The sequence below is a fragment of the Neohortaea acidophila genome (genome assembly GCF_010093505.1).
Source record: "Neohortaea acidophila strain CBS 113389 unplaced genomic scaffold BDY17scaffold_13, whole genome shotgun sequence".
In the NCBI taxonomy this organism is placed as follows: Eukaryota; Fungi; Ascomycota; class Dothideomycetes; order Mycosphaerellales; family Teratosphaeriaceae; genus Neohortaea; species Neohortaea acidophila.
The window spans coordinates 656,776-680,767 of NW_022985522.1; the positions used below are offsets into that span (position 1 = coordinate 656,776).

The window sequence follows — 23,992 nt, forward strand, 5'->3', positions numbered from 1 at the left end:
GGTTACTTGTTGCCTCCATGTACAATACCTGTTGGACAATCAAAGTACTTTTGTATCCGCGCACCTCTCACGGCTGGCCCGGCCACACCTCATCCGCAATCGCCCTCACCAACTTCAACTTGTTCCTCATATCCTTCCTCTGCAACGCATTCCCCTCCGCATGCGACGCAAACCCACACTGCGGACTCACACACAGCCTCTGCAACGCCTCTTCCCGACTCGACCCATCGCCCTCCGCCACATAATCCGCCGCCTTGTACACTCGCTCCACCATCTCCCGCTGATCCTCCAACTCCGGGAACTTGGACGTCACCACGCCCAGCACCACATTCTTCTCCTTGGGCAAGTGCTTCAACGGCTCAAACCCCCCCGCGCGCGGCGTGTCATACTCCAAATAGTACGTCGAAACGTTCAAATCGTTAAACAGCTTCGTGGCAATCCGATCATACGCCCCCTCGCTAAAATGCTTCGAGCCCAGGTAATTCCCGCGACACAGGTGAATGCCCAAATGGAAGTCCGCCGGCCGCTGGAAGCAGGCGTTGTAGAAGCGCATGTACGCATCGAACTGCTCGTCGGCCGTCTGGTGGTTCTGGGGATCGGCTTTCCAGCCCTCTAACATCGCTTCGCTGCAAAAGTACGCCAGGTTCGGGTCGTCGACTTGCCCGTTGCGCAGGCCCGCGTCGTACAGGATTTTGAGTTCTGTTTGGTACGCTTTCGCCAGGTCGGCGAAGTACTCGTCGTCATTGGCGTACACGCCTTCGGTGTAGGCGCGCCCGGGGGCGTAGCGGAAATGGTACCACGACGGACTGGTGAGAGTGAGTTTGATGTTAGGCCACTGGTCGCGGGGCAGGATGGATTGCATATATTTCAGCTCCGGGAGGAAAGTGGAGACGCCTGTGTGGGAGATTTTGCCGGTTGCGACGGTCACGGCGTTGGGAATTGTTTTGGCGTGCATGAAGGATTTGACGTCTGGTGATGGATTGTCAATGTTTGCGACTCGACTTTTGGCATGTGATTGATGTGCGGTGATATGCCTTACCTGGCGCATACTGTCGGAAAATGCTCTGGTCATACCCCGAATCTCGCAGATTGATCTCTTCCATGCCGTTCAACGTCTCCATAAAAGTGCCCCAGAACTGGTGCCTCGAATGTTCGCCATTCGTGAGACTGTGAATCCCGCATTCCTGCTGTAGCTTCACAATCTCCTTGATAGACTCCTGCTCAACCGGCACCAGGGAGTCTGCACTTTTCGATCCATCGGCGACTGCGTAGCGATGCTGCACGAGATGATCGGGCCGCAGGAGGGAGCCGATATGCTCTGCTCGGAAGGGCGGGCTGCGTGGTGCGGTGGACATGGTTGAGATGTGACGAGGGGAGTTGATGGAGAAGAGATGGTTTTACTCAGAACGTGGCAATGCTTCTATGCCAATATTTTGTTCATTCTCCACATGCATCATTCTGTCTCGCCGCCCCTCCAAGCAGGTGAAGTCGCAGGGCCCAGCTTTTCGGCAATTGGAAGGGCTCCACTGCCGACGCAGCGTTCGGGAGTTGACTCGGGCATGTCTTGTGCAAATACATATTGATTTCGGTGAGGCAAGCATGTGAGAGATGGAGACAGGAGTGTGCTTTGTTTTAAAGGGCACTTCTTCGTCATGTTGACGTTGACGTGAGGTCGGAACAAAGTTCACCATGTCCATCGGAACAAGAGTACGGAGGACAACCCGAATGGTCAAGCACGACACATCTCTACATTCTCTAGGCCGTCAGGAATCAAGTCCATCACCTCTTCTTCCCCTTCGTCTTATCCACCATCTCCACCCACCGCCTATCAACGCCCCTCTTCGCCAGAGCCTTCAGCACCGCCTCCCCCTGCGGCCCCTGAATCATCACCTCCTCCACCGGCCGCTCATTCTTCTTCGCCGCGCCCGCCAACGCCTCCACGCTCGTGCTGCCCGCGCACACCTTGCGCAACTCGTCGGCCAGCAACTTCGGGTTGACAAAGTACGCTTCCAATCCAGACACTTTGGTCACCGTTTTGTTGCCGGAGCGTGTTTCGAGGGCGATGTGGATTTTCGGCGGGGAGCCGCTTTTCGCTTTTGTGGCGTTGGAGTCGTCGCCGTTGCGGATGATGGCGTAGGAGGGCGCCATGCCGTGGAGCACGCGGTCGATTAGGGCGTCGCGCGGCACGGAGCCCTTGGCGATGACTTCTTTGTCGAGGTTCCCTGTGCCGTCAAACACGTTGTTGGCGAGGGTGGGGTTGAGTTTGACGAGGCGCTTGTTGTTTTCTTGCACCAGCGCTTCGGACTCGATGTAGGCTGTTACGATTTCGCGGACTTCCGGGGGTGTTAGGAGTTGCTTTGTGGTGGTTGTGAAGAGGGGTTGGAGTTTAGTCGTCGGCTTGAAGAATGAGACTAGCTTCAATTGCTGGCCGATGGAATCGTCGCCTGCATCCGCTTGCTCTGTTGCCTTTTCGCCCCGCCCTTGAGCCGTACCTGCCGCGGTTTCCTTCTTGGGTAGTCGGTAAGGTTTGAAGTTCAGGATCGCTGCATCGTCGAAATCAATGTCGAGGATGACCGTTTCGTGCCCGTCCTTTTCCTTGGACTTCAGAATCTTCTCCTTGTCCAGGGACTTGACGAATTTCTTGATGTTCTTCCAGCTCGTCTTCTTGATCTGTAGTTGTTGTGCTTCTGCAGGCGTGAAGGCAGGTAGAAAGGGGAGAACCAGATTGGACATGACGAAAGATTGTGATAGCGGGAAGGCCAGTCCGAAATTGGGGGTGCCGGGGTTCGACGTTTTGTGATGATGTACGCCGTAGAGGAAGGCGCTGCGGAAAGCCTCGTCGATCTCTTTTTGCGTCAGCTCTCGGGATTGCGTCTCATCTTCCGCTTGTCCGGCCTCGTTCACTCCCTGACTCTGCTCTTTCGACGGTTCGATCCCATTCAAATTGGCTAGAGGAACACCCCCCTCATCACCTTCCTCACCAAGATCCAGTCCCCGTATCTTCTCAACCAGACCCCTCGTCTCCAACACCTTTGTCCAGCCGTCAATCTGCTCAGGAGCCGCCTGACCCGGCCGTCCAGTCACTCCAAAATTCCAAGCCTCGTCTCCAGACCAATGCATATTCCTCACCGCATGGCCTTTCGTCCCTTGCACGCTCCCAAGCGTCGAAACGTCAATCTCACACCAGCCCACCACCACCGGCACGGAGGGCTGCTCTATGCTCGCCACAGCCACGACAGAACCCTTCTTCGCCGCCTCCGGAAACGGCGGGCCGCCAAACAGACCTGGAGTCATGAGATCCGCGCCCCCCTGCAGCTTCTGCATCGCGATCGGCGCGGTGTGTAATAGCGGGATGATGTCCGCATTCCTCCATAATGTGTACACGGAGGGATATAACCGCCCCTCAATCTGAAACCACAGAATCCTCCCCTCACCTCCATCCTGACTGCCAACGTATACTGTGCCGGAAACTTGCTTGAGGTCCGCGCCTTGGGTGGTGGTAAAGCGGGCGGATTGCACGTTGTCGGGGAAGAGGGAGTTGCGCAGGGCGGTGCGGGCATTCGTTGCTGCCGCTTTGTCTTCTGCAGATTGTTCTTCTGCTGCTTCTGGCACGGTGTCGGGCTCGAGGTGGAAGTCGCGGATGATTTGGTCGGCGAGTTTGCGGCGGTCGGAGGAGCGTAGAGGGGCGAGGGGCTTGATGGTTGGCTTCTTTTTGAACATTGTTGGCGATTTTGGGGATATTATCGAGGGGTAGGGAGATGAGAGGAATGGAGAGGATTGCGTAGAGCTCTACAAAAAGACACGCTTCTCAGGGAATAAAGAAATAAGAGAGAAAGTGACGAGTCATAATGGATCATGAAAGTCGAAGCTGTACCTGATGAGGTCAATCGCAGTTATTGATGCCTGAGGCAGAAAGTGTACTTAAGCAACGACGCTCTCTATTTCTAATGAATATTACGCCAAATAACATCAAGGCACAAACACCAGCCTCTCACTGCCTTCACTCGCCCACTCCGTCTCCACATCGGCCAGCTTCGCCACTCGCACAGGCTGCTCGGGAAGGGTTCTTAACGCATCCAGCAGACTCGGTATCGCATCTCCCATCTCCGCATGACTCCACGCCCCGGCGCCCGATCCAGTGATTGTCAAATTCTTCGAGCGAAGCACCGAGCCTGGAAGAGTGATGTCTGGGGATGAGATGGCTCCGATGTGGACGTATTGTAATCGTTTCGCAGGCTTGACGGTCTTCAACAAGTGTTCCGTCAGCGGACCGTAAACATAGTCCAGTACGACGTCGACATCTGCGAGAGAGCCAAAGTCGGTCTCGCTTGCTTCGTCTGCGATGACGATGCTCTCGTCGAGACCGAGAGTTTCGAGTGCGGATCGATTCCGAGCGGCGCCTATGACTTTCTTCGCCCCGAACACGCGCGCAAAGTGGATAGCCACTCGTCCAGAAGCGGAGGTCGCACCGAGAATCAAAATAGTAAAGTCCTTGGGTAAGTTGCACACTCGATTCTGCAACGCCATCCAGCTCGACATGGCGGGGTTCATGACACCGGCAGCCTGGATGGGGTCGACGCCTTCGGGGAGCGGAAGGCAGGTACGCTTCGGCGCATTGACGATATCCGCCATGGCGCCAATGGCAAAAGAGAAGAAGTAGTATCGCTTGCCTTCGGCGCTGACTCCCACCCCGTCGATCCCGGGAACGTGAGGGAGGGTTCCACTGGAGTAGTGCTTGCCAGCTGCTCTGCTGCGTACGACTCGGTGGAGGCCGCAGGCCAACACTTTGACCTGGATCTCGTCGGCGCTGGGTGGGGGAAGTTCGTCGACTTTGGTGTATACAGGAGCCTGTCCCCATTCGTCCACTTGTGCTTGATACATGGCCGGCTCGCAGAGAAGTGTGGTATCTCGGATCTCCGTGCTCTGTACGCAGTGGTAGAGTAGAGGTTCGAGGGCGGCAAAGACGGCAAGTTTAATGAGATACTACGTTATGCCTACGATGCTGGACACCTACCTTTTATACGGGCCCAGGCTGGTCGCCGGCGGCCTTGACCGTTACATCCTGGCGCGTGGAAATTTCGGCGGCCGAGACGCGATGGGTCGACAATGTGCGTGGGTTGGGAAAACAATTTCCATAAGTCGGAGGGCCTCGAATGCGGTCGGAAGAAAAGTTCGGCGCCGAAAAGACGGAATGAAGTTGGGGGAAGAGATGAAGAGCGCGCCGGGGAAGGTTCCGCCGTTTGTTGATGCCTCAGGCTTCAAGTCGAATCTCTGCAGCAAGAATTGCGTGAATCCAGCGAGTTTCGTGCCCGGATTTGCCACGCGAGATCATCCCTCGGGGAAGTGCCATTCGAGGACAGCCGCTAGCGCCCGCTCTGCTGCTGCCAATCATTATCCGTCGTCTGCTTCGCCGGCGTCAGGCTGCTTTTGCCAACTCCATGCCTTGAGGTGCATTAGCAGATCATGCAAGCCAATAGGAATCATAGCGAGGCTGTAGTTTCAGGTAAACCTGTTTCATTCACCATTTGACGTATCCAGGTACAGTCACGAGAACAACCCGGTATTCGATCGTGACCCAGGCGTTATATTCACCCCGTTCCTGCCCGCCGTCAGGGCTTTGACAGGGAAGGGACGCTCGACCATATCTTTGGTATGAAGTTGTAGCCTTGCTACAAGAGAGTGTCCTAGGAACGATGCTGCTCCAACTCGTCTTCGTCTTTCTGCTCGTGCAATTCTGCTCCGTAGTCATCGGCTCTGTAACGACAGTAACGAAGTTCATAGGCGTTACAGAAACGGCGACGGTGGCAACGCATCACGGGGCATGTGAGAGCTTCACTGGACTGTGCTTCGTGAGTAGTCCCACTCTGACCCCTTACAATCTATCATCTAATGCGCTGATACACCTCTCTCGAAAGGTCCTCGGACCATCCGCCGGCCCACCATCGACAACGACCGTCTACGAGACCCCAGCTCCTCCAGCACCTCCACAATCAACCATAACAACACTCACGACATCCGTCATCTCGACCACTACCGACTTCGCCACGACCTCCGTCCCCAACAGCAATGCCTGTGAAAGCTTCACTGGCGCCTGCGTGGTGTACGGCACAGATCAGTCCACCACCACCACTTTTTACGCCACCAGCACGGGCAACAGCCACGGCGACCTTGGACAGAAGAAGAACGTTGGCAGCGGATCAATCAGCGACCTCTTGCAAGGAGCCTGCTGGCTAGCCTGCGGTGTCATATTCGCTTTCGCTGCATTGCTGTAAACCGCTACAGACACTCTCCATCATCAACTATCGAGAATCTGCACTTTGACGGCCTTGGCCGACGGCGTTGACGCAGCGACGAATGCATCTTTGGCGTCTTCGAGAGAGAAACGATGGGTGACGAGCGGCCTCAAATCAATCAGCCCTTCCGACACCAGCGTGATGGCCTTGGGATACGTCTCGCGGTACCGGAACTGGAAGCGGATGTCGATTTCGCGGAACGAGGCGTAGGTGAATGGGTACTGTTGCGTCGTCTGGTTTCCGAGTCCGATGATAAAGACGGAGCCGCCGAAGCGCGATGCCTAGAATGTCCTCATTAGTCAATTCTGCTTCTGCGATGCAAGCCTTGTACAGGTAGACGCACGTAGATGCCCGCGTGAATACTGCTCTCCATCCCCGTACACTCAATCACCAACTTTGCCTCCCGCCCCAAAGCCTTCTTAATCTCCCCCGCCACCTCCTCCGCCTTCTGCTCCCTCTCCACCTGCACCGTCCGCACTCTCGGAACAAGATCCTTCGCCATCCTCAACCTATTCTCATCAATATCCGTAATGACAATCGGCGCCGCCCCCGCCGCGTGCGCAGCAAGCAACACCACCAGCCCAATCGGCCCCGCACCACAGATAACCAGCGGATCCCCCAACCGCAACCCAGACCGATCGATCCCCGCGAGCGCAACGGACAACGGCTCCAGCAACGCTCCCTCCTCAAAACTCACATTCTCCGGCAACTTATGCAACCACGCAGCCGGATGGCAATGATATCTCCGCAGCGTGCCATCGACCGGCGGCGAAGAGTAGAACACAATATTCGGACACCCGTTGTACTTCCCGATCCGGCAGAGTTCGCACGTGGGCTGCAGGCACGGGACGCCGCATTCGATTGCCACGCGGTCGCCTACGTGCAGACTTGTGACGTTGCTGCCTGTCTTGACGACGATGCCGCTTGATTCGTGGCCTAGGCCGAGGTCAGTGGTGACGAGCGATTCGCCTATTGCGCCGTGCTTCCAGAAGTGGACCTGTGGTTCGTTAGTGGCTGTGCTGTATAGTTGGAGAGGGGGGCGTTTCGCACATCAGAACCGCAGATGCCTGTTGCTCGGACATGCACGAGGCATTCGTCTGCGCCGGGCTCCGGGATGGCGGATTCGATGTGTTTGAGCTCATGGTTGGGAGTCGTGGCTACGGAGAGGTTTGTGGGCTTTGCTGTGAGCACTTCTGTGCATGAAGACATGTTACTAAAATCTGAATTGGGAGGATGATGGGTTTCCTCGAAAAGGAACAGTGGTTTTATATTCCATTCGGCCAGGCGACGTCGGAGTTTGATGTGGAGTCGACGGCGGCCAATTCGGGCAACACCGACAATCAGCAGATCTTACTCTTCGCAACACCGCCTACAAATTGGAGTTCAACAAGGTTGATCCCTGTGAATGTCTTGATTGAACTTTACACTGTTCATCGAATAGTACACACTATCAGAAAGCGGTGTCCTTCCCACCTACATCCTCGCCACCACCCTCTCAGCAACCCACTCCCCCCTCTGATCCCTCTTCTGCACAACCTTCCACTCCGTCAAAGGCCATCCCATCCCTACACTCCCCGGAGCTCGAATCGCCACGCCAACCCAGCATTGGCGCTGCAAATACCCCACGTCCTCAATCTTCCCAATCGGCTTGCCAATTTCCAATAATGGTGATTCCTCCGCCAGAACAGCCAAAGCTTTCGGTCCAATCGGCGTCAGCGGGTGCATGCGCGTCTTCTTCTGTTTGCCTTCTACTGTTGCCGCGACTGCTTTGCTGAGGTGCGAGTAGACGATGTACGATGGCATTTCGCTGGGGCTGAGTTTGGCCAGCACGCTGGAGGGGTGGATGAAGACGCTTCTTTGCACTTCTCGCTCTGCTGGGCTGGCGGTGCGGTCGATTCCTGCGTCTGAGATGGAAGGCTTGAGAGTCCGGTATGCCACTTCGATTGCGCGTTTCGGCTTTCTCCCCGCGGACACGCCGTCGCTCTTGAGCAGATCTGCGCGGATGGCGACCGAGTCGATGAAGCCGGCGGCGACGAGTTGGTTCAGCCTTTGCAGCTCCTTTCCTTTTGGCGCAGTTGGTACAAGCGGATGATCGGCAAGCGCGCCGTTGCTCTGCGCCCTCGCAATGGCATGCAACTGCTTTCGGAGTTGTTGCACCTCGACCATGCTTTTCTCCCGCAGCCAGTTATTCCTGCAAAACTCTCTCGCCTCTGCGGCCCCATTGCTGTAATGCTCTGCATGCAACGCCACAGACCTGAGCATCTTGACCGCATCTGATCTATCATCCCACTGGGACAACAAGGCTTGCGCTCGACCATAGGCTTGGTGTTGTGTATTGACGGCAGCGGTATCATCTTCCTCATTCGTCTGCGCCTGAGGGATATACAAATCCCCCACAGCCAGTCCAGCAGTGAGTGCAATGGCATGCTGCAATAGTCCGTTATTGCGAGCCAGCACCAGAATCTTGCCATATCTTGGATCAACAGGAAACTTCAGAATCTGCTTGCCCGTCTCCGACATCTGTGCACCCTTCACAGCTCCAAGGTTCTGCAAAAGCGCCTCTGCCTTCTCCAGCTGGAGCTGTTCAGGTGCAGTAGCAAACGGAAACGCTTTGGCGACATTTTCAATCGAGAAGGCCTTGAGTTGGAGGACGACACTCTCCAATGGCGTGCGAAGGATTTCAGGCACCGTGTGCTCCTCGAAATACCGCTCGAACACCGCGCTCGAGTACAATCTCCAGACATGTCCGCCTGGACCCGTACGTCCAGCTCGACCTTTCCGCTGATCCGCAGAAGCTTTGGAGATCCAGTCTACTTCAAACGTCTGTATCCCAGAGCGGTGATCGTATTTCTTTTCTTTGCTTCGGCCGCAGTCGAAGACGTATCGTATGCCGGGAATGGTCAATGACGTCTCGGCAACATTGGTGGCGAGGACGATCATGCGGGTGCCTTCTGGCGGTGGTTCGAAGACTTGCTGTTGCTCTGCGACGGGCAGGGCAGCGTACAGAGGTAGGATATGAGGCCTGAGAGCGCCCTTGGGTTGCTTGTGGTCTGCTTCGAGCTGCTCAACTGCGAATTCATCCTCGAAAGTCTCGTCCACTTTGATGTCGGCTTCGCTTCCCGAATTTTCGTCGTGTGCGTCGTCGTCTTCGTTTTCGACAAATCCATCGCGATCATCGGCCTTCTCGTATCCATCTTCGTAGTCATCTGTGCCGTTCGATAAATCGAATCCGCCGCTAGAGGATCGATTTAGTCGCTCATTCAACTTCTTTGCCACAAAAGTGATCTCCTGCTGTCCAGTGAGGAATACTAGCATAGCACCAGGCGGTAGTTTCCGATGGCCTCGCGCAACTTTATCAATCATCTCCTCGACGTAATCCCGCTTCGTTTTCCGCGAAAAGTGTTCTGTGACTGAGTACTGTCGCCCTTCCACTTCCAGCACTGGTGGCTTGACGGTAGGGAAAAGTCGCTCATTCGATAGGAAATCGTCCACTCTCAGTGTCGCCGACATGATGATCAGCTTTAGTGGACAATACTTCTCCGGCTGCTCAAGAGCAAGCTCGGCACGCTGCGGCACAATGCGGCTCAACAACCCAATGAGCAGATCAGTATTGACACTGCGTTCGTGCGCTTCGTCAATCATAATGCAGCTGTACTTGGAAAGCGAAAAGTCCATCTGGATCTCGCGCAAGAGGACACCGTCCGTCATGAACTTGATGGCGGTTTTCTTGCTGACGGTGGTATCGTAGCGGACTTGATGAGCCACTCTGTCCCGGTAGGTAGGGCCGAGCTCATACGCAACACGTTCTGCGGCTGAAGTCGCAGCGATCCGACGCGGTTGGGTAATGCCGATCATGCCTCTGCTCTGAAGGTCTTTGGCGGGTGATGAGTCTCCGATCAAAGAGCCGTAGCCGTTCTCAAGTAGCATCTGAGGAACTTGAGTAGTCTTTCCTGAGCCGGTAGAGCCGCAGAGGATGGTGACAGTGTTTGCGTGGATGGTCTCGATGATGCGTTGTTCGTCCTGCACCACTGGTAGTGCTAGTCTGGCTGTCTGCACGTCTTCTTCTCGCTGGATAGTGAGTGTGGCAGCTGGCCTGATCGAGCTGTTTTGTTGAGCAGAAGCGATGGAGTCCAGAAGTGGATCTGGAGAAGGTGCTCGGGGGGTAAAGTTTGCCCTGATTATCGCATGGGCATCGTCGTCCGCTGGCTTTGCAGATGGAGTGAAGCCAACGGCGGTGTTCATTTGAGTATCTGCCCAGGCTTTGAAGGCGGATATTCGGACGGGTTTGTCGTGGTCGGACTGTTCGCCATTACTCGACGTTGCTAAGTCCTCAGAGTCCTCGTCTTCCTCACTCGCAGAGTCGTCGGTAATCTGCTCATCCGCATCAACTGAATGGTCGTCATCCTCGGAAAATCCATGCCATTCGTCCTCATCATCTTCATCGGAGTTTTCAGCAATGGGAAGAACTTGGCTCATTGCAGGGATGGCAGTGTGCTGCTTCCTCCGCCGACGCTTGACGAGCACCGGCTGACCATCGGCATCCACATCCAACGGCCTCTTGAGACCGCTCCCAAAGCCAGAGGGCGCATGGAGTGGTTTCACAGCCGGGATGCGATGAGGGTCAGTACCTTGCCCGTCAACGATATCTGACTCTGAACTGGACGGGCTGGAGCTTCTGTCCAGCCGGTCTTCAGTCACCTCGCTCTCGCCACCGAAAAAGGAAAGTTCCGCAGCATCGCGATCGCGCTTCTCTCGCTTCGTCTCATGTCGCCTTCCCAGACTCTTGGAAGAATGTAAAAGACTGGTGTCGAACTTCTGGTCGCCGAGTTGTCGAATCAGATTGGCCGTGGCGTCCTTCTTGAGTTTCGTATCGATGTACTTCTCCAATCGTTTGCGCTTCTGACTCGAGATCTTCTCGGGCTGCTGCGCTCGGAGTTCCTGCTTCAGCGCCTCTCGTCTCGCCTTCTCCTCTTTGGACACCGGCACGATCTCTGCGGCATTGCTATCTGTCTGAGCCGGTTTGGGCTTGCTGCCCAGTTTCCCCTTCTTCCTGTCGCGCGGAACAAAGCGCGCCATCTCCGTAGCACTGAGATGGGAGCAATCAGCGAGAGGGACGCAGCATTGGACGAAGCAAGTCTTGCGACAAATCTTCGAATGTCGTCGAGGCGCATGTCGAACTTTTTAGTGGGGAGCGGATAACGTTCCGCCCGTAGCTTAACCTTAACTAATCCCGCCGGCTGAAGCGTAATTCGCCTAATCACTTTGGAAACTCATCAATTTGCGCCTTGCTTTGCTCGCGGATAGCAGAGCTCTCTCTGTACCTCTGTTGTATACGAGCGGCTTCAGAAGAACGTGGGACCTGTTCTTCCATACTGGACGGTAAGATGGCGACGGCAACGATCCAGCCAACGCCCTTCCCAGCCGCATCAAAATCAGCATCCGGCGTCGTGAACAACACCCTCACGACCGTCACCAGCACCTCCTTCTCCGACAAGATCCTCCTCACCGTCACCTCACCGGCATCCAGCAACAAGCTAGCCCATTGGGTTCACGTCCCACTGGCGCCATCGGCAAACACCATGGATCCCAGCTTCCTCTCTACTTCCGCTTCGGGAAACCCGGACACTTCGCTCCTACCGCGCACGAACTTGACCGCTACGACTGTTCTTGGCGGTACAAAGCGCGAGGAGGAAGTCATTGGGCAGACGCTGGCGACTACGATTGCCACTGCTATTCTCATGAAACGGCCGACGGAGGAGAGAATGCTGGTGCTTGCATCAGGGTTGCAGGGTGTGTTGGAGAAGGAAGGATTCGAGCAGGTGGTGGGGTTGATGTTGCGGGTGTTGTAGGCGTGGAAGGCAGCAGATCTGGATGAACTCTATGCTGGAAGCATTGAGGTCCTGCGAAGACATCACGCCGGCTTTCCCCAATGGCCGTGCCGAAACGAAGCGGACCAACCTTAGATCAGTCCGCGAAACACGCTCGAACAGAGGAGGTGCTAGCCTCTTTACGACTCCTTCGGATCCCGACTACTCCATGGACCCGAAAATGCGGCTATCTGCTCCTACGAGGAATCCACTGCACATCGGTTTCCATGTCGCAGCTCTGACCAGATTCGCATGTGAATACGGTCGGCGCCTAGCTGATCAATGATGCTGTGCACGCTTACATACGCCGTGGTGGAGCTGACAAAGTTCATCGCCATTCAGCGCGGAACTGGCGGTTGCATTTAGCGAGCCCGAATGGAGCTAGGACTCGTCCAAAACTCCGTCTAATTCGCAGCATGATGCATTCTGGAGCGCAATCTCCATCAAATCCAATGGTTTCATGCGTATAGAGTGAAGTATCTCCTGCAGCCGGCCACGTCGTTTTTCGGCCGTGACGTAGCGCGGTGATAGCGCCTGAAACGGACGAAGCGGAAACTGGCGAACTCCCGGCCGAGAGGCTGACGTCCTGTGTAGCTTTCCAATGCACGACAGATATGTATATAAGCCCTCAGGACGGGATGGTCGGCGGAAAATACTCGAATAATCACTTCACACAATCAAGAACAACCGTCAGGCCACACCCGTCGAACTTCCCCAACCATGTCGTCGTCAATGAACACCATCCTCATCATCGGAGGCACGTCAGGCATCGGAGAAGTGTTCGCCAAACGCTTCCAATCGATGGGCAAGAAAGTCATCATCACCGGCCGACGCAAAGAGCGCCTCGCCAAGCTCGAGAAAGAGGGTTTCGGAACGTACGCCTTCGACATGGCCGACCTGTCCTCGGCCGCGTCGCACGTCGAGAAGCTATTTTCAACCTACCCGGACATCGACACCGTGTGGATCAACGGCGGCATCCAGAACCACTTCGACGTGACGGACGTCTCCAGCATCGATGACAAAGAAATCGAGCGCGAGATCACCACGAACTACATGGCGCCCGTGATCCTCGCTCGCCACTTCATCCCTCGCTTGCTGGCGCAGAAGAAAGAAACGCAGCTGATGATCACCTCTTCCGGCCTCGGCTTCGTGCCAGTCGGCCGCATGTTCCCCGTCTACTGCTCGACAAAAGCTGGCATCCATTCGTACCTGGTCGGCCTCCGGCAAGCGCTCAGCGACACGCAAGTCAACGTCATCGAGCTCGTGCCGCCTTTCGTCGGCGACACAGAGATTGTTCAGAATTACGACGGCAAGGTCAAACTGCCGCCTGCGTTGTCGCTGCAGGACTTTGTCAAGCAGGTGTTTGAGCAGTTGGATAACACACCCGCGAAGGAGTTGAAGGAGGTTGTGGCGGGCACGAGTGCAGATCGGGTGAATGGGTGGAGGAGCGGGATTGATCCGTTGCTGAAGAAGCTGGAGCTTGGAGGTTGAGATGTCAGGCCGGTAGGAATAATGCGGCATGAAAGCTTTCAGTCATAAGTATCGTTAAGCGTTCGTCAACATCGTCCCACCCTCAAATCTTCGTAAATCATGCCGAGCCATCGAATACCATCTTGCTTCCCAATACACATCCACCCTCACCCACCACCAAACTCCCCAACCCCCTTGGAGCACATCTCAATGCACTCCATCATCCCCTCCCTCCGCTCCGCCTTCTCCTCCGTCCACACGCGGAACCAATTCTCCGCCGAATTCACCGCCGCAGCACCCACCACCGCGCCCCCAAGCATCTTCAGCCGGCGCACATTCTTCCGCTGCTTCTCCTCCTCCTCCGTCGGAATGTCCTTGTCCATCACCTCGTAATCATGCCACCGCTTGACCGTCACGACGCCCAGGGCAGCGCCCGCGCTCGCGGCTATCAGCCCGTCCCAGCTGGTGTCGAAGTTGCGCTCGAAGAACGTGCCGTCTTTGCGCGTCTTCATGCTGTACCATAGCCGCCCGCCCGTCTGGCCGTCGAGCAGGTCTTTGTTGGGCGAGATGTGGGACTGGCGCGGGGCGCCGGTGGCGTACAGGCCTTTGGGGTCTTGGGAGTTGTTTTCGTTGTCTTTGTTGTTTTGTTGCCCTCCTCCTCCTCCTCCTCGCTGCGATTGTTGGTCGCGGGATTGAGACTGTTGGCCACGGGATTGCGATTGCTGTTGCCCGCGTGACTGCGACTGCTGACTTCGCGACTGCTCGCTCTGCGCCCGTCGACTCCGCCGGCTCGACGATCCCCTCGCATCCCTCGAAGCATAGCTTCCGGAAGGAGGCGGAGAAGAACCACGTCTCCTCTGGCCCTGTCCACCACGCTCATCATCCCCGCGACTCCTCCCCCCTTTCGGCACCGCATACGCCTCATCCGCACCCCGCTGCTTAGCCCCTTGTCTCGCGGAGCGCGAGTCGCTGTCATTATTATCCGAATCGCTCTTGCGGAGCACAAGGCTCTTCTCCGGCTCGCCGTAGAAAGCGGCCAATTGCGCCTGCCGGATTTGATCGATTTGGTCGCTTGACACGTCGATTACTCGCGTGGTAGAGCGTTTCGATGGCCGGGCGCTTGCGGCCGTCGACCCGCCGCCGCCGCCGTAGCTGTCGTTGTAGTAGGCATCGTAGTTCCCGTATTGCGGCATGTTGAATGGTCGCGATGGGTTGAGGGGAGGAATCGGAAAGGATGAGGATGTCAGAGAAAGGAGGCCATGAATGCGATGAATGAATGAATCTTGCCCGCCCGCCCGCCCCGTCGTACATGACGGCCGGGGATTGCGCGGCAGGGAATGTGCGGTGTGGCTGCATGCAACCCAACCAGCACGCACGCCTACGTCAAACTGCAGAAACAAGCTCTTGGGCAAGCTTTTGCCCTGCAAAGACCAAGCTCGATTGGGCAGTTGCCACGAGGGTTGTGGCCACGCACGTCACGCCGCATGTCTTTGCGAGGCCTGGCCTTTTGACGAGGAGCGTGGATGTGGAATGGATGTGTAAGTGTGTGATGAAGTTTCCGTTCGTTGATTTGCATGCTGAGTATATAATCGTTAAAATCTGACCGTCGACTCCGCCCCCAGCCTTGCCCTCAAGCACCGGCGTCCATAACCTCGTAACCCGTAACTCCGTGCTCGTCGTACAAATCAATGCAATCTAGATAGGCTCATCCCTCGGCTCAATCAAAACCTCATTAACAGCAACGTGATCCGGCTGCTTGAGCGCATACACAATCGACGCCGCTACATCATCGGGATCCAAAATCGCCGCCCCAGACGGCTCGCCATACTGCTTCACAGCCTCGGTATCAGTCGACATGTTCAGCAAATCCGTCGCCGTGTTGCCCGGCTGCACGCTCGTGACGCGCAGCCCCTTGCCCGCCGTCTCAAGGCGCAGACTCTGCAGCGCGGCTTCGACGAAGAATTTGCTGGCGGAGTAGACTCCAAGGCCCGGGAAGACTTTGCGCCCTGCGTCGGAGGAGATGGCGACGATATGCCCTGCGCCGCGCGAGAGCATGCCCGGGACGGTGGAGGCGATGCAGTGAAGCAGGCCTTTGCAGTTGACGTCGACGGTTTGCTCCCATTGCTGCGTGTGCCCGTTGGCCATCATTGTGAAGTACATTACGCCCGCGCAGGATACCAGGATGTCGATTTGGCCGAGCTCTTGCTCTGCTGTGCGCATGAGATCCTCCACTTGATCTGCTTTGGTGACGTCCGTTTGTTTTGTAATCACTTTGCCCGAGCGGACTACGAGTCGGCGTTTGACGGATTCGAGGGCGTCGGTGCGACGTGCGGCTAGCACAATGTGGCATCCTTCTCGTGCCAAGGCAGTAGCGACTGCTGCTCCGATGCCAGACGAGGCGCCAGTGATGACCGCCACGCGTCCGGTGAGAATACTCTTGCGAACGGGCTGGGCGGCAGATCCGCCGAGTGCCAGGGTAGTAGTCGGCGGCTTAGACAACCATCCTCTTGCGAACCAATGTCGAGCATAAGTCTCTAGCAGGACCAGGTCCACCTTTGGTCGCTCGACAATGGCACGATATGGCCTAGTCTGGGCGTTGTTGAGCACCACAATCCCTCTCAGGAACTCTACGCTCGGCATGCCGCTGCGCAGGACATCGACGGTGAATGCGCCATCTCCGCCGGATACGGATCCGCGCTTCTCATTCCAAAGCGCAACCCAATCGTCGAAGGGGATCCGCTTGGTTGGGTAGCCAAGTGTCTCCAAATCGTCAAAGACGACCGAAGTATCGACGGGGTCCGGGTCGCCGAGATGGAAGACAAGCTGCTTCGCGTGCGTCTGGTTGCCGAGGTGGACGATAGCTTTGCTCACGAAATCGACAGGAGTCATCTCCGCGCGCCACCCTTCGACGTCCGGTGCGCATCCCAGCCGCATGGATTCCACGAAGAGAGCAGTGAGCAGATCCCAGGCGTTGGAGGCGCCGGTCGCACTGTGCCCGCTGATGGTACCACAGCGTAGGATTCTTACGGGCAGGCCACGGCGGCCAGCCTCGTACACGAGCTGCTCCGCGACCCATTTGGATTGGCCATAGCCATCAATCAGCTTCTCCGGAACGGCATCCACCCAGATCATCGAATCCTCAGGCCAGCCATTGCCAGACGGGCTCGGGGGCAAAACACCATTGGTAGAGACATATTGGACGGTCGCGCCACCGAGGCAAGCCATTCGCAGAATTTCTCGCGTGCCTCCAACATTGTCATTCCTCAGAGCTGCGTAGGGATAGACGAGGTTGACGTTGGCGGCTGCGTGGACAATGACTTGCACGCGCTTCGCTAGGTCGTTGAATTTGTCCGGAGACAGGCCGAAGCGTTTGCTTGACAGATTGCCGGGAAGAATCTCGATGCGTTCCATGATGGAGTCTTTCCAGACCTAGATTCATGATATTAGCACTTGTTTCTTGGAAATGAATGCAGCTGTTGACTTACCCCATAGTCGATGAGATTTCGTCGGAGCTTGGCAATACCAGCAGGAATTTGATCTTCACCTGTTTCGCGGAAGCGGACGAGACACACGATACGAGCTGAAGTGCTCTCCAGTAAGTCGTTAAGCAAGAAGGCTCCCAGAAAGCCAGTGGCACCAGTCAGCAAAACGGTCTCCGCTGACTTGAGGGAGATGATCTTGGAGCCGGTGGGAGGCTTGATGTCGGCGTCGAGTTGGCTATCAGCACGAAGGGCAGCAACGAGGTCTGACTGTACAGCCTCGATCTGGCCGTTACGCACTCCTCGAACTGTCGCCAGATGACCGGAGAGTGTAATGGGATCGGCAAGTCTTGCGACCGGGATGCGGAAGCCAAAGTTGCGAGAAAGTCTCGCGGCCAGTTCTGCTAGTGAAAGCGAATGGCCGCCGAGGTCGAAGAAGCTGTGCTCCGATTGAATCATGCTTCGCGGGATATTGAGTGTCGAGGCCCAGACCTCCGCAATGTCGTCGATGCTGATAGGGTCTTTCTCCTCCTTCTTCCCGTTTCCGGCGGGTGAGATCGGTCGGGAAGGTGGCGGCAGGCGGTTGAGGTCGACTTTGCCACTCACCTCGTGAGTGGGAAGCGAGTCGAGGCTGACCCAGAGCGCTGGCAGCATGTATTGAGCGAGCGACTGCGCCAGTGCCCGACGACCAGAAATGCTGTGTCCAGCCTCATCGATCTCAATGAGTGGTCGCTCGGTGGTGGCTTCAGCGTCATCTCGGACGATGTAGGCAACAAGTTGTCTTTCCAAGCCTTCTCCATGAGCGACCACCGCGCACTGCTTGACAGCAAGATGCGAGACGATGGCGTTCTCCACCTTGCCGGGAACGACAGAGTATCCTCTCAATTTGATCATGTCCCCAACTCTTCCAGTGATTTCAAGGAGGCCCGAGGGCAGTATTCTCGCCTGATCTCCAGTCTTGTACATGCGTGCACCGGGGGTGGAGTCGTATTGATCGACCGTGAAGGCTTTCGCCGTTGTCTCCGGTCGATTGACGTATCCGCGCGCGAGTAGAGGTCCACCAACAAAGAGTTCGCCAATCGTGCCATGCTCGACGCGTTTTCCAGCGTCGTCCAGCACATAGGCGTGCTTTGGGTCCAGAGGCGGGCCGACTGGGCAGTAAAGGGCTTCGGGATCGAGCATCTCTTTGATTTCGCCACATGCAATCTCGTGTGTTTCGCAGGCCGAGTAAACATTGAGCAATCGCACTTGGGGGAGAAGCTTCATTGCTCGCCGTGCCAGGTCTGTTGTGACGACTTCTCCGTTGAGCCATAGCGTTCGTAGTTTGGGTAGTCTCGATCCAATGTCGGAATGGCGAGACAATGCAGCGGCCAGCAGTGTCGGGGTCATAAGCGTCTCCGTGGCATTCGTAGCAGCAAGAAGGTCGACCAGGGCCACCGGGTCGTAGCTCGTCTCATCGGGCACACAAATGACTGTTGCCCCTCGGAGCAGTGGGCGGAGAATCTCCCAGACAAAGAAAACATTACATGCGACACGGTCTCCCTGTTGAAGATTGGAGACACGGAATCTCAAATCATAAGAAAGGACCGCAGCGCGATGGGGGTTTGCAATGCCTTTGGGGGCTCCTGTGGTTCCCGAGGAGTATGCAACGAACGCCAAACGATCCAGATCATCCTCGTTGGGAAGAGGAGCTGGATCCTTTGCGTGTCCGTTGACTTCTGCGCGCGGCTGATCGAGGGCAATGGTGGGAACGCCCTCTTTGATCTTACCAACCTCGGAGGTGTAGGTGAGGACGACGGCGGGATTTGCATCCTCGACCACATCGGCCAGCAGCTCTGGGGGGTATGCCAACTCGAGCACCAGAAATGCACCGCCAGCTCGCAGGGCAGCGAGACAGGCGATTATGTAATCCGCGCCTCGAGGCAGCAAAACGCCGACCAGCGTATCTCGCGACACTCCATAGTGCCGGATCAGGTCTGCAAGCTCTTCCACTCGGTCGTCGAGGTCGGTGTAGGTGAAGATTCGCTCGCCATCGTCGACTGCGATGGCATCGGGGGTCTGTTGCACTTGTTGGCGGAAAAGAGCACACAGATCTTTTCGGGTATCGAGGACGGCCATGAGGCGTGGAATCCAAAAATATCCCAAAAGAAGGGTATAAGGAAATTGGCTGGAGCAACAAAGGACGAGATATCAAATGCCTTTTCTAAGATGATTGCGGATGTCGGGGATCAAATAGGAGTCGGCAGAGTGAATCGCAAGCATCCTTGGCTTCAGGACAGACGACCCCATCGTTGAGTGGTGGTGGGTTTATGAACTTCCTCGCCCATGCGTTACCGGCCACTACACATGCACGGAGATGACGTGCCTAATGGAACCAGGCCCGTACCAAGCGTGCCTGGCAGTGCTGGCAGACGCGGTCGGCATCGCATCGGGTGATTTTATCCCAAGGACGACGCTCGGTCGGCCCCCAGGATGACGCGAGATGCCATGGAAGATGCACGTGTGGCCGCGAGCGATCGCTCGTCAGCCCGGCGCGGCGATGTAGATGCGGGTACCAAGCTGCCCGTTAACGGAAGAGAAGAGTGCACGAGTGGAGGTTGAGCGCGCCGTTTTTCTCGGTCGCGGTTGCCGTCATGGGCCGAGCGTGTGGCGCACCGCCCAGAAAGTTCCGCAGAGCGCCTCCGAACACCGAGTCTCCGTCATCGCACTAGGCCTCGCGCGCGTGGCAAATCCCAAGCGAACGTCTTGCAGCTGCGCCGGCCGGTTTGGACAACTCTCGTCACTGCCGAGTCCTGCCTGAGGCATTCAAGGGCTCCTTCAATTGCTGGATCACACAGAATGAGCCAGGCCGGGGGCCTTGCCACATCAACAGCATCACCTGTAGTGGAACATGCGCAAAGGAAAGATCCACCAGAACCTTGATCGAAGCATGACAGCAATAATATAGTAATAGAAAGCTCTGCTCGCCTCACGCAGGCGGAGTTGACGACTTGCCCCAACCACTGTGCAGCAACGCCTCAGCCCTCTTCTCCGGTGTCTGGAAGAACTCAACGATAGCAAAGACCCCCGACCCAATTGTCGCCATGCTACCAATGTAGACGCACATCCAGCCGACAATCTGGAGGACATCCGTGGCAAACCAGCCCACCATCGCCGCGATAAGTGTGAAGACGAGCGTGACCAAGAACACAATTCCTGTAATCAGCGTCAGCGGACTGTAGATGCAGTGCGCAAGACGATCCGAGTCGTACCTGCAACGAATCGCCGAAGCGGATGCTCTTTGCGCTCCTGCGTAAACCTCCGGAGATGCACTTCGCGACACACAACCCAGCTGCACAAATTCCGATTAGCAAGTGTATCCAAGGGAAATTAGACCGTAGCTAGAAGACGTCTTCCACTTACCCGTCCTCCGCCCCAAAAATATCACGATACATAGACACAGGATAAGTGCGCAGCTCCCGCCCCGTGCCAGCATTCCACTTGCTCGCCACCCTCCTCGCATGGTCGATGCCCGAGCCTCGCGACCGCATCACGGCCACCAGGTAGTCGCGCACCTGGTCCGGCGTCGCCTTGTCCTCGGGCGTCTTGAGGTCGTGCTCGCTGACGTCGTGGTGCTCCTCGTACAGCGGCAGCGACTCGGCCGCGTCTGACGACAGCCGAGACTCTTCGTCGTTCATGAGGCCCATGGTGATGTGTGCGATGAGGGGATGCGAGGTGTATTGGTTGTGTACAGGTGGAGAGTTGGGAGTGGGAGGATGGAGGGATTGAAGTTGGTTACGTTGCTGCCTTGCGGAGGGTGGCGCAGATGGAAAGCCAAATCCCTCAAAGCCCGATCCAGCGAATTTGGCCGGATTGTTCGGAATCGCGGATACGTTGAGATGTTGATGTTTGTCCAAGATACGAGACAGTTCTACAACACTTGCAGGTGTCCCTGAAGTTTCGCGATGTTACTCGGTTTGAAGAATTGCTTCTGTTCACTAGATACTCCTGCGGCCACACACGGCAAGCAGGACACATGGTATCTTTCCCCCAACGCCATCGCTAAACTACAGACAAAATCCAATGCCTCCTCAATCCTCGCGATTCTCCGGCAGCATAGCCAACGGCACCGGCCTCCCGTGAAAGTCGCAAGAATTAAACCTCCACGCCCCGCGATGCTTGCCAGAGAAGTACAGCTTGACGGCGCAGCGCGTCGACGTCGACAAATGCGGAAAGTTGTTGCCATTCTCGTATGACCGATCGCTGTTGCCGAGCACAAACGGCAGCACCTTGTACTTGACTTTGTCGTCTTCAAACTGCACCGCGACCTTCTGCGCTTCGAGCCAGCAGCGCCGCAGCCCCTCGCAGTCGAACTTGTTCATGCTGAGGAGAAAGTCGATTTCGTCGTGCAGATGGTGGGTGAGCGCCGGGGCGAAGTCCATGATCATCTTGTTCATCGTCCGCCAGCGGTAGAGGTAGGGTCTGTCGACGGCTGTCTCGGCGTATTCTTTGAGGTAGTACAGGCCGAGCGAGAACTCTTCGTGCTGTTCTTCCATTTCGTCCATCAGGTCGGGGACTTCGGCCATCTGCTCGATGTGCGGGAAGAGCGTGGAGTGCTCGACGTTGTGGTGGTGTTCCAGGGTGTCGCACCAGGCCGTGACATAGACCAAAAAGTCGGAGACGTCTTGCGCGTGGTAGCCGGGTTGTCTCGCGTCCGGAACGTGAGGGCCTTGTTGCACGATCGAGTTCAGGCCGCGCAGGATCATGTTGTGGATGGAGGCCATTTCAGATGCGACGAATACGGCGCCGCTTTCGGACTGACACGGGCTGTCAGCTTACTCTTCTGCGATCTCCACGATGCTGGGGAGTAGTACCATGGACTTTCTAGGGGTGGGTATGAGGCGAAAGGGAGTGTCTGCCCATCCTGTGGTCGATGAGGATGGTTTGGATGTGTGTCGGTGGAGTGGCCTGAATGATCGGGGTGCCTTCTCGACACTCTCGACACTGCGCTCAGAGGCGAACGAGGTCTTGGGCGAGCGGACATGCATTGTGATGGAGAGATGTGGTGAGTCGTGGAGAGAGAAGAGGAGGGGTGTGTTGCAAAGGACAGTCGGGTTGATGAGTGAAAACAAGAACAAGCAACTCAGAGCGCAGCCAAGATAGTTATACGGCCGCAACACCTACCTCTCGTATCCAAATATACTCCTTTCCCCGCCATGGATCCAGAGACAAGGGCAATGGAGCCGGTGGAGAGAGTCGCATCACGAGCGTTTGGCTGTCACCCATGATCAGGCACTCGTTTTACGAGCACACCTAAACTTAGCCCCTCCACAACTCGCCGCCACGAACTCAAAAGGTAGGAATTGACGACAGGGCTGCTTGCCAAGTTGAAGCGACGGTGACATCCCGCCAATGAGGCCGCAGAATAAAAGAATAGCGTTACGGGGTACCGCCGAATGGACCGCAGAGCTTCGCCAGCTAATTGCCCTAGGTTGCATTGGTTTTGGCAGTAAAATGTCTTGAGTTGCATTGGTTTCGCCAGCAAATACCCGAGTACGGCTAGACTCAAATCTCGACCGCGGAAGACGGCCTCCACATCCCTGCGGCTAGATGCTGCGGTCTTTTTTTCGGGCGTTTCCACCACAATCACGCAACGCGCCACCTTATGCAAGGAACGAGCACATCACTCCACGTTGTTCATCGGGTTGATGTGACGCAAGCCTGTCCTGACCCCTTGATTTTCTTCCCGCGGTGACGAGCTGGCGTTCAGGAAAGGAATTGCTCCCATTGGATCACGGGTTGTAGCATGGCTCGTCTGGTCCCTGGACGCCTAGAACGCTGGCACGCCGTACCCCAGAAGCATGTGAGAAATACGTCCGGCGTTACATTTTGTCCGCCAAGGATCTGCTCTCGTGACAAGTCGCCGATGTCTGAGCAGGTTTGCACGCAAGGAGATACCAAACCGAGTGGTGACCCTTGTTGGCCTGCAGTGCGATGTTGGGTTGCAGTGCGATGATGGCAACGAGGAGCCCAGAACCAGTCCTGACCAGCAATGATCCAGTCATCATCCAAGGCAAACGTGCTCATTAACGTCACTCCGAAAGGCCACGACGTCAATACTGGTCAGGACTCGGGGGGATGAGCAGGGAACGTAGTCAGCGAATGGCTGCAGTCACGTTCGTTCAGCTACGTAATCATAATGCAAACTCATCATCATCGGAGTCCATTCATCCCCTCGTACAAAGAGGTAGTGTAGCAGGCGTCTACCAGAACTTCGAGCTCGGTTTAGCCCACAGCTTCATCGAGCTCGGTTTGGCCCACACCGTCTTTGGGCTCGGTTGGTACCACAGCATCGAAACCTGCCCGAAAAGAAGGCCAGCAAGGAACGTGAAGCCGAGTAGAAGAAGGAGCGTCAGGCATCCGAGCATAAATATTATCTGCTTTCCAAGAGTGCGGATCGCCAGCGATACGATCCAAAAGCCGAGCGCCTGGCCACGAGGCGATGGGGTATGCTGTGCGGATGGCGAGCTGACCGGCTCGGTCTAGTACATGAGGTCAGATGACGTTCTCGCAGAAAGGTACATATACAATGGCGCAACTCACGTGGTGCGGCTCTGCTGGAACAGTGTGCGGGATATCGGCAGACACGGGCGGGACTTCCTGGATCGATATCAGCATCGCGATCTCACTCATGATGAAAGAGGGACTGACCGCTTCACGACGGTTCAGCTTGCGTTTGCGCTCCTTCATCTTGCGTTGCCGGACTTCGAGCGGTGACGGATAGCGTCTTGTCATTTTCCTACGCAGAAGCTGATTAGCAACCACATCATCTGTGTGCAGTAAGAATATCAGACTCACTCTCTCGCACTTGGTCATGCGTTGAGGAAGCGTGGATGATTCCGAT

The 23,992-nt window shown here is 56.3% G+C and overlaps 12 protein-coding genes across 12 annotated transcripts; 3 read left to right on the top strand and 9 right to left on the bottom strand.

Annotated features, from left to right (window-relative positions):
• BDY17DRAFT_287785 (uncharacterized protein) lies at positions 1-1,444 on the bottom strand. The gene is made up of 2 exons (XM_033732140.1): positions 1,040-1,444; positions 1-969 (listed from the first exon to the last, which is right to left on the bottom strand). The coding sequence occupies exons 1-2, from the start codon at positions 1,353-1,355 to the stop codon at positions 68-70; spliced, it is 1,218 nt and encodes a 405-aa protein (XP_033585431.1). The 5' UTR covers positions 1,356-1,444; the 3' UTR covers positions 1-67.
• On the bottom strand, positions 1,445-3,836 carry BDY17DRAFT_305954 (uncharacterized protein). The gene has a single exon (XM_033734956.1). The coding sequence runs from the start codon at positions 3,718-3,720 to the stop codon at positions 1,780-1,782; it is 1,941 nt and encodes a 646-aa protein (XP_033585432.1). The 5' UTR covers positions 3,721-3,836; the 3' UTR covers positions 1,445-1,779.
• Positions 3,837-3,936: 100 nt separating this feature from the next.
• On the bottom strand, positions 3,937-5,225 carry BDY17DRAFT_305955 (uncharacterized protein). The gene has a single exon (XM_033734957.1). It carries the CDS (start codon positions 4,879-4,881, stop codon positions 3,970-3,972), a length of 912 nt encoding a protein of 303 aa, XP_033585433.1. The 5' UTR covers positions 4,882-5,225; the 3' UTR covers positions 3,937-3,969.
• Positions 5,226-5,693: 468 nt separating this feature from the next.
• BDY17DRAFT_328375 (uncharacterized protein) lies at positions 5,694-6,272 on the top strand (the record flags this gene model as incomplete). Its single annotated transcript, XM_033737834.1, has 2 exons — positions 5,694-5,849; positions 5,916-6,272. The coding sequence occupies 2 exons, from the start codon at positions 5,694-5,696 to the stop codon at positions 6,270-6,272; spliced, it is 513 nt and encodes a 170-aa protein (XP_033585434.1).
• A 23-nt stretch (positions 6,273-6,295) lies between these two features.
• Positions 6,296-7,502, bottom strand: BDY17DRAFT_328376 (chaperonin 10-like protein; the record flags this gene model as incomplete). Its single annotated transcript, XM_033737835.1, has 3 exons — positions 6,296-6,574; positions 6,637-7,290; positions 7,344-7,502. The coding sequence occupies 3 exons, from the start codon at positions 7,500-7,502 to the stop codon at positions 6,296-6,298; spliced, it is 1,092 nt and encodes a 363-aa protein (XP_033585435.1).
• Positions 7,503-7,648: 146 nt separating this feature from the next.
• On the bottom strand, positions 7,649-11,448 carry BDY17DRAFT_305959 (P-loop containing nucleoside triphosphate hydrolase protein). The gene has a single exon (XM_033734958.1). The coding sequence runs from the start codon at positions 11,367-11,369 to the stop codon at positions 7,767-7,769; it is 3,603 nt and encodes a 1,200-aa protein (XP_033585436.1). The 5' UTR covers positions 11,370-11,448; the 3' UTR covers positions 7,649-7,766.
• Positions 11,449-11,677: 229 nt separating this feature from the next.
• On the top strand, positions 11,678-12,142 carry BDY17DRAFT_328378 (uncharacterized protein; the record flags this gene model as incomplete). Its single annotated transcript, XM_033737836.1, has 1 exon — positions 11,678-12,142. One exon carries the CDS (start codon positions 11,678-11,680, stop codon positions 12,140-12,142), a length of 465 nt encoding a protein of 154 aa, XP_033585437.1.
• A 750-nt stretch (positions 12,143-12,892) lies between these two features.
• Positions 12,893-13,651, top strand: BDY17DRAFT_258483 (short-chain dehydrogenase/reductase-like protein SDR; the record flags this gene model as incomplete). Its single annotated transcript, XM_033731779.1, has 1 exon — positions 12,893-13,651. The coding sequence occupies one exon, from the start codon at positions 12,893-12,895 to the stop codon at positions 13,649-13,651; it is 759 nt and encodes a 252-aa protein (XP_033585438.1).
• Positions 13,652-13,817: 166 nt separating this feature from the next.
• BDY17DRAFT_305961 (uncharacterized protein) lies at positions 13,818-14,969 on the bottom strand. The gene has a single exon (XM_033734959.1). The coding sequence runs from the start codon at positions 14,604-14,606 to the stop codon at positions 14,139-14,141; it is 468 nt and encodes a 155-aa protein (XP_033585439.1). The 5' UTR covers positions 14,607-14,969; the 3' UTR covers positions 13,818-14,138.
• Positions 14,970-15,179: 210 nt separating this feature from the next.
• Positions 15,180-19,376, bottom strand: BDY17DRAFT_305963 (uncharacterized protein). The gene is made up of 2 exons (XM_033734960.1): positions 17,116-19,376; positions 15,180-17,059 (listed from the first exon to the last, which is right to left on the bottom strand). Exons 1-2 carry the CDS (start codon positions 19,225-19,227, stop codon positions 15,326-15,328), a joined length of 3,846 nt encoding a protein of 1,281 aa, XP_033585440.1. The 5' UTR covers positions 19,228-19,376; the 3' UTR covers positions 15,180-15,325.
• Positions 19,377-19,968: 592 nt separating this feature from the next.
• Positions 19,969-20,987, bottom strand: BDY17DRAFT_305966 (uncharacterized protein). The gene is made up of 3 exons (XM_033734961.1): positions 20,512-20,987; positions 20,361-20,440; positions 19,969-20,304 (listed from the first exon to the last, which is right to left on the bottom strand). Exons 1-3 carry the CDS (start codon positions 20,793-20,795, stop codon positions 20,078-20,080), a joined length of 591 nt encoding a protein of 196 aa, XP_033585441.1. The 5' UTR covers positions 20,796-20,987; the 3' UTR covers positions 19,969-20,077.
• An 11-nt stretch (positions 20,988-20,998) lies between these two features.
• BDY17DRAFT_305970 (uncharacterized protein) lies at positions 20,999-22,418 on the bottom strand. Its single transcript, XM_033734962.1, has 2 exons — positions 21,963-22,418; positions 20,999-21,905 (listed from the first exon to the last, which is right to left on the bottom strand). Exons 1-2 carry the CDS (start codon positions 22,134-22,136, stop codon positions 21,180-21,182), a joined length of 900 nt encoding a protein of 299 aa, XP_033585442.1. The 5' UTR covers positions 22,137-22,418; the 3' UTR covers positions 20,999-21,179.
• Between the last annotated feature and the right edge of the window lie 1,574 nt (positions 22,419-23,992).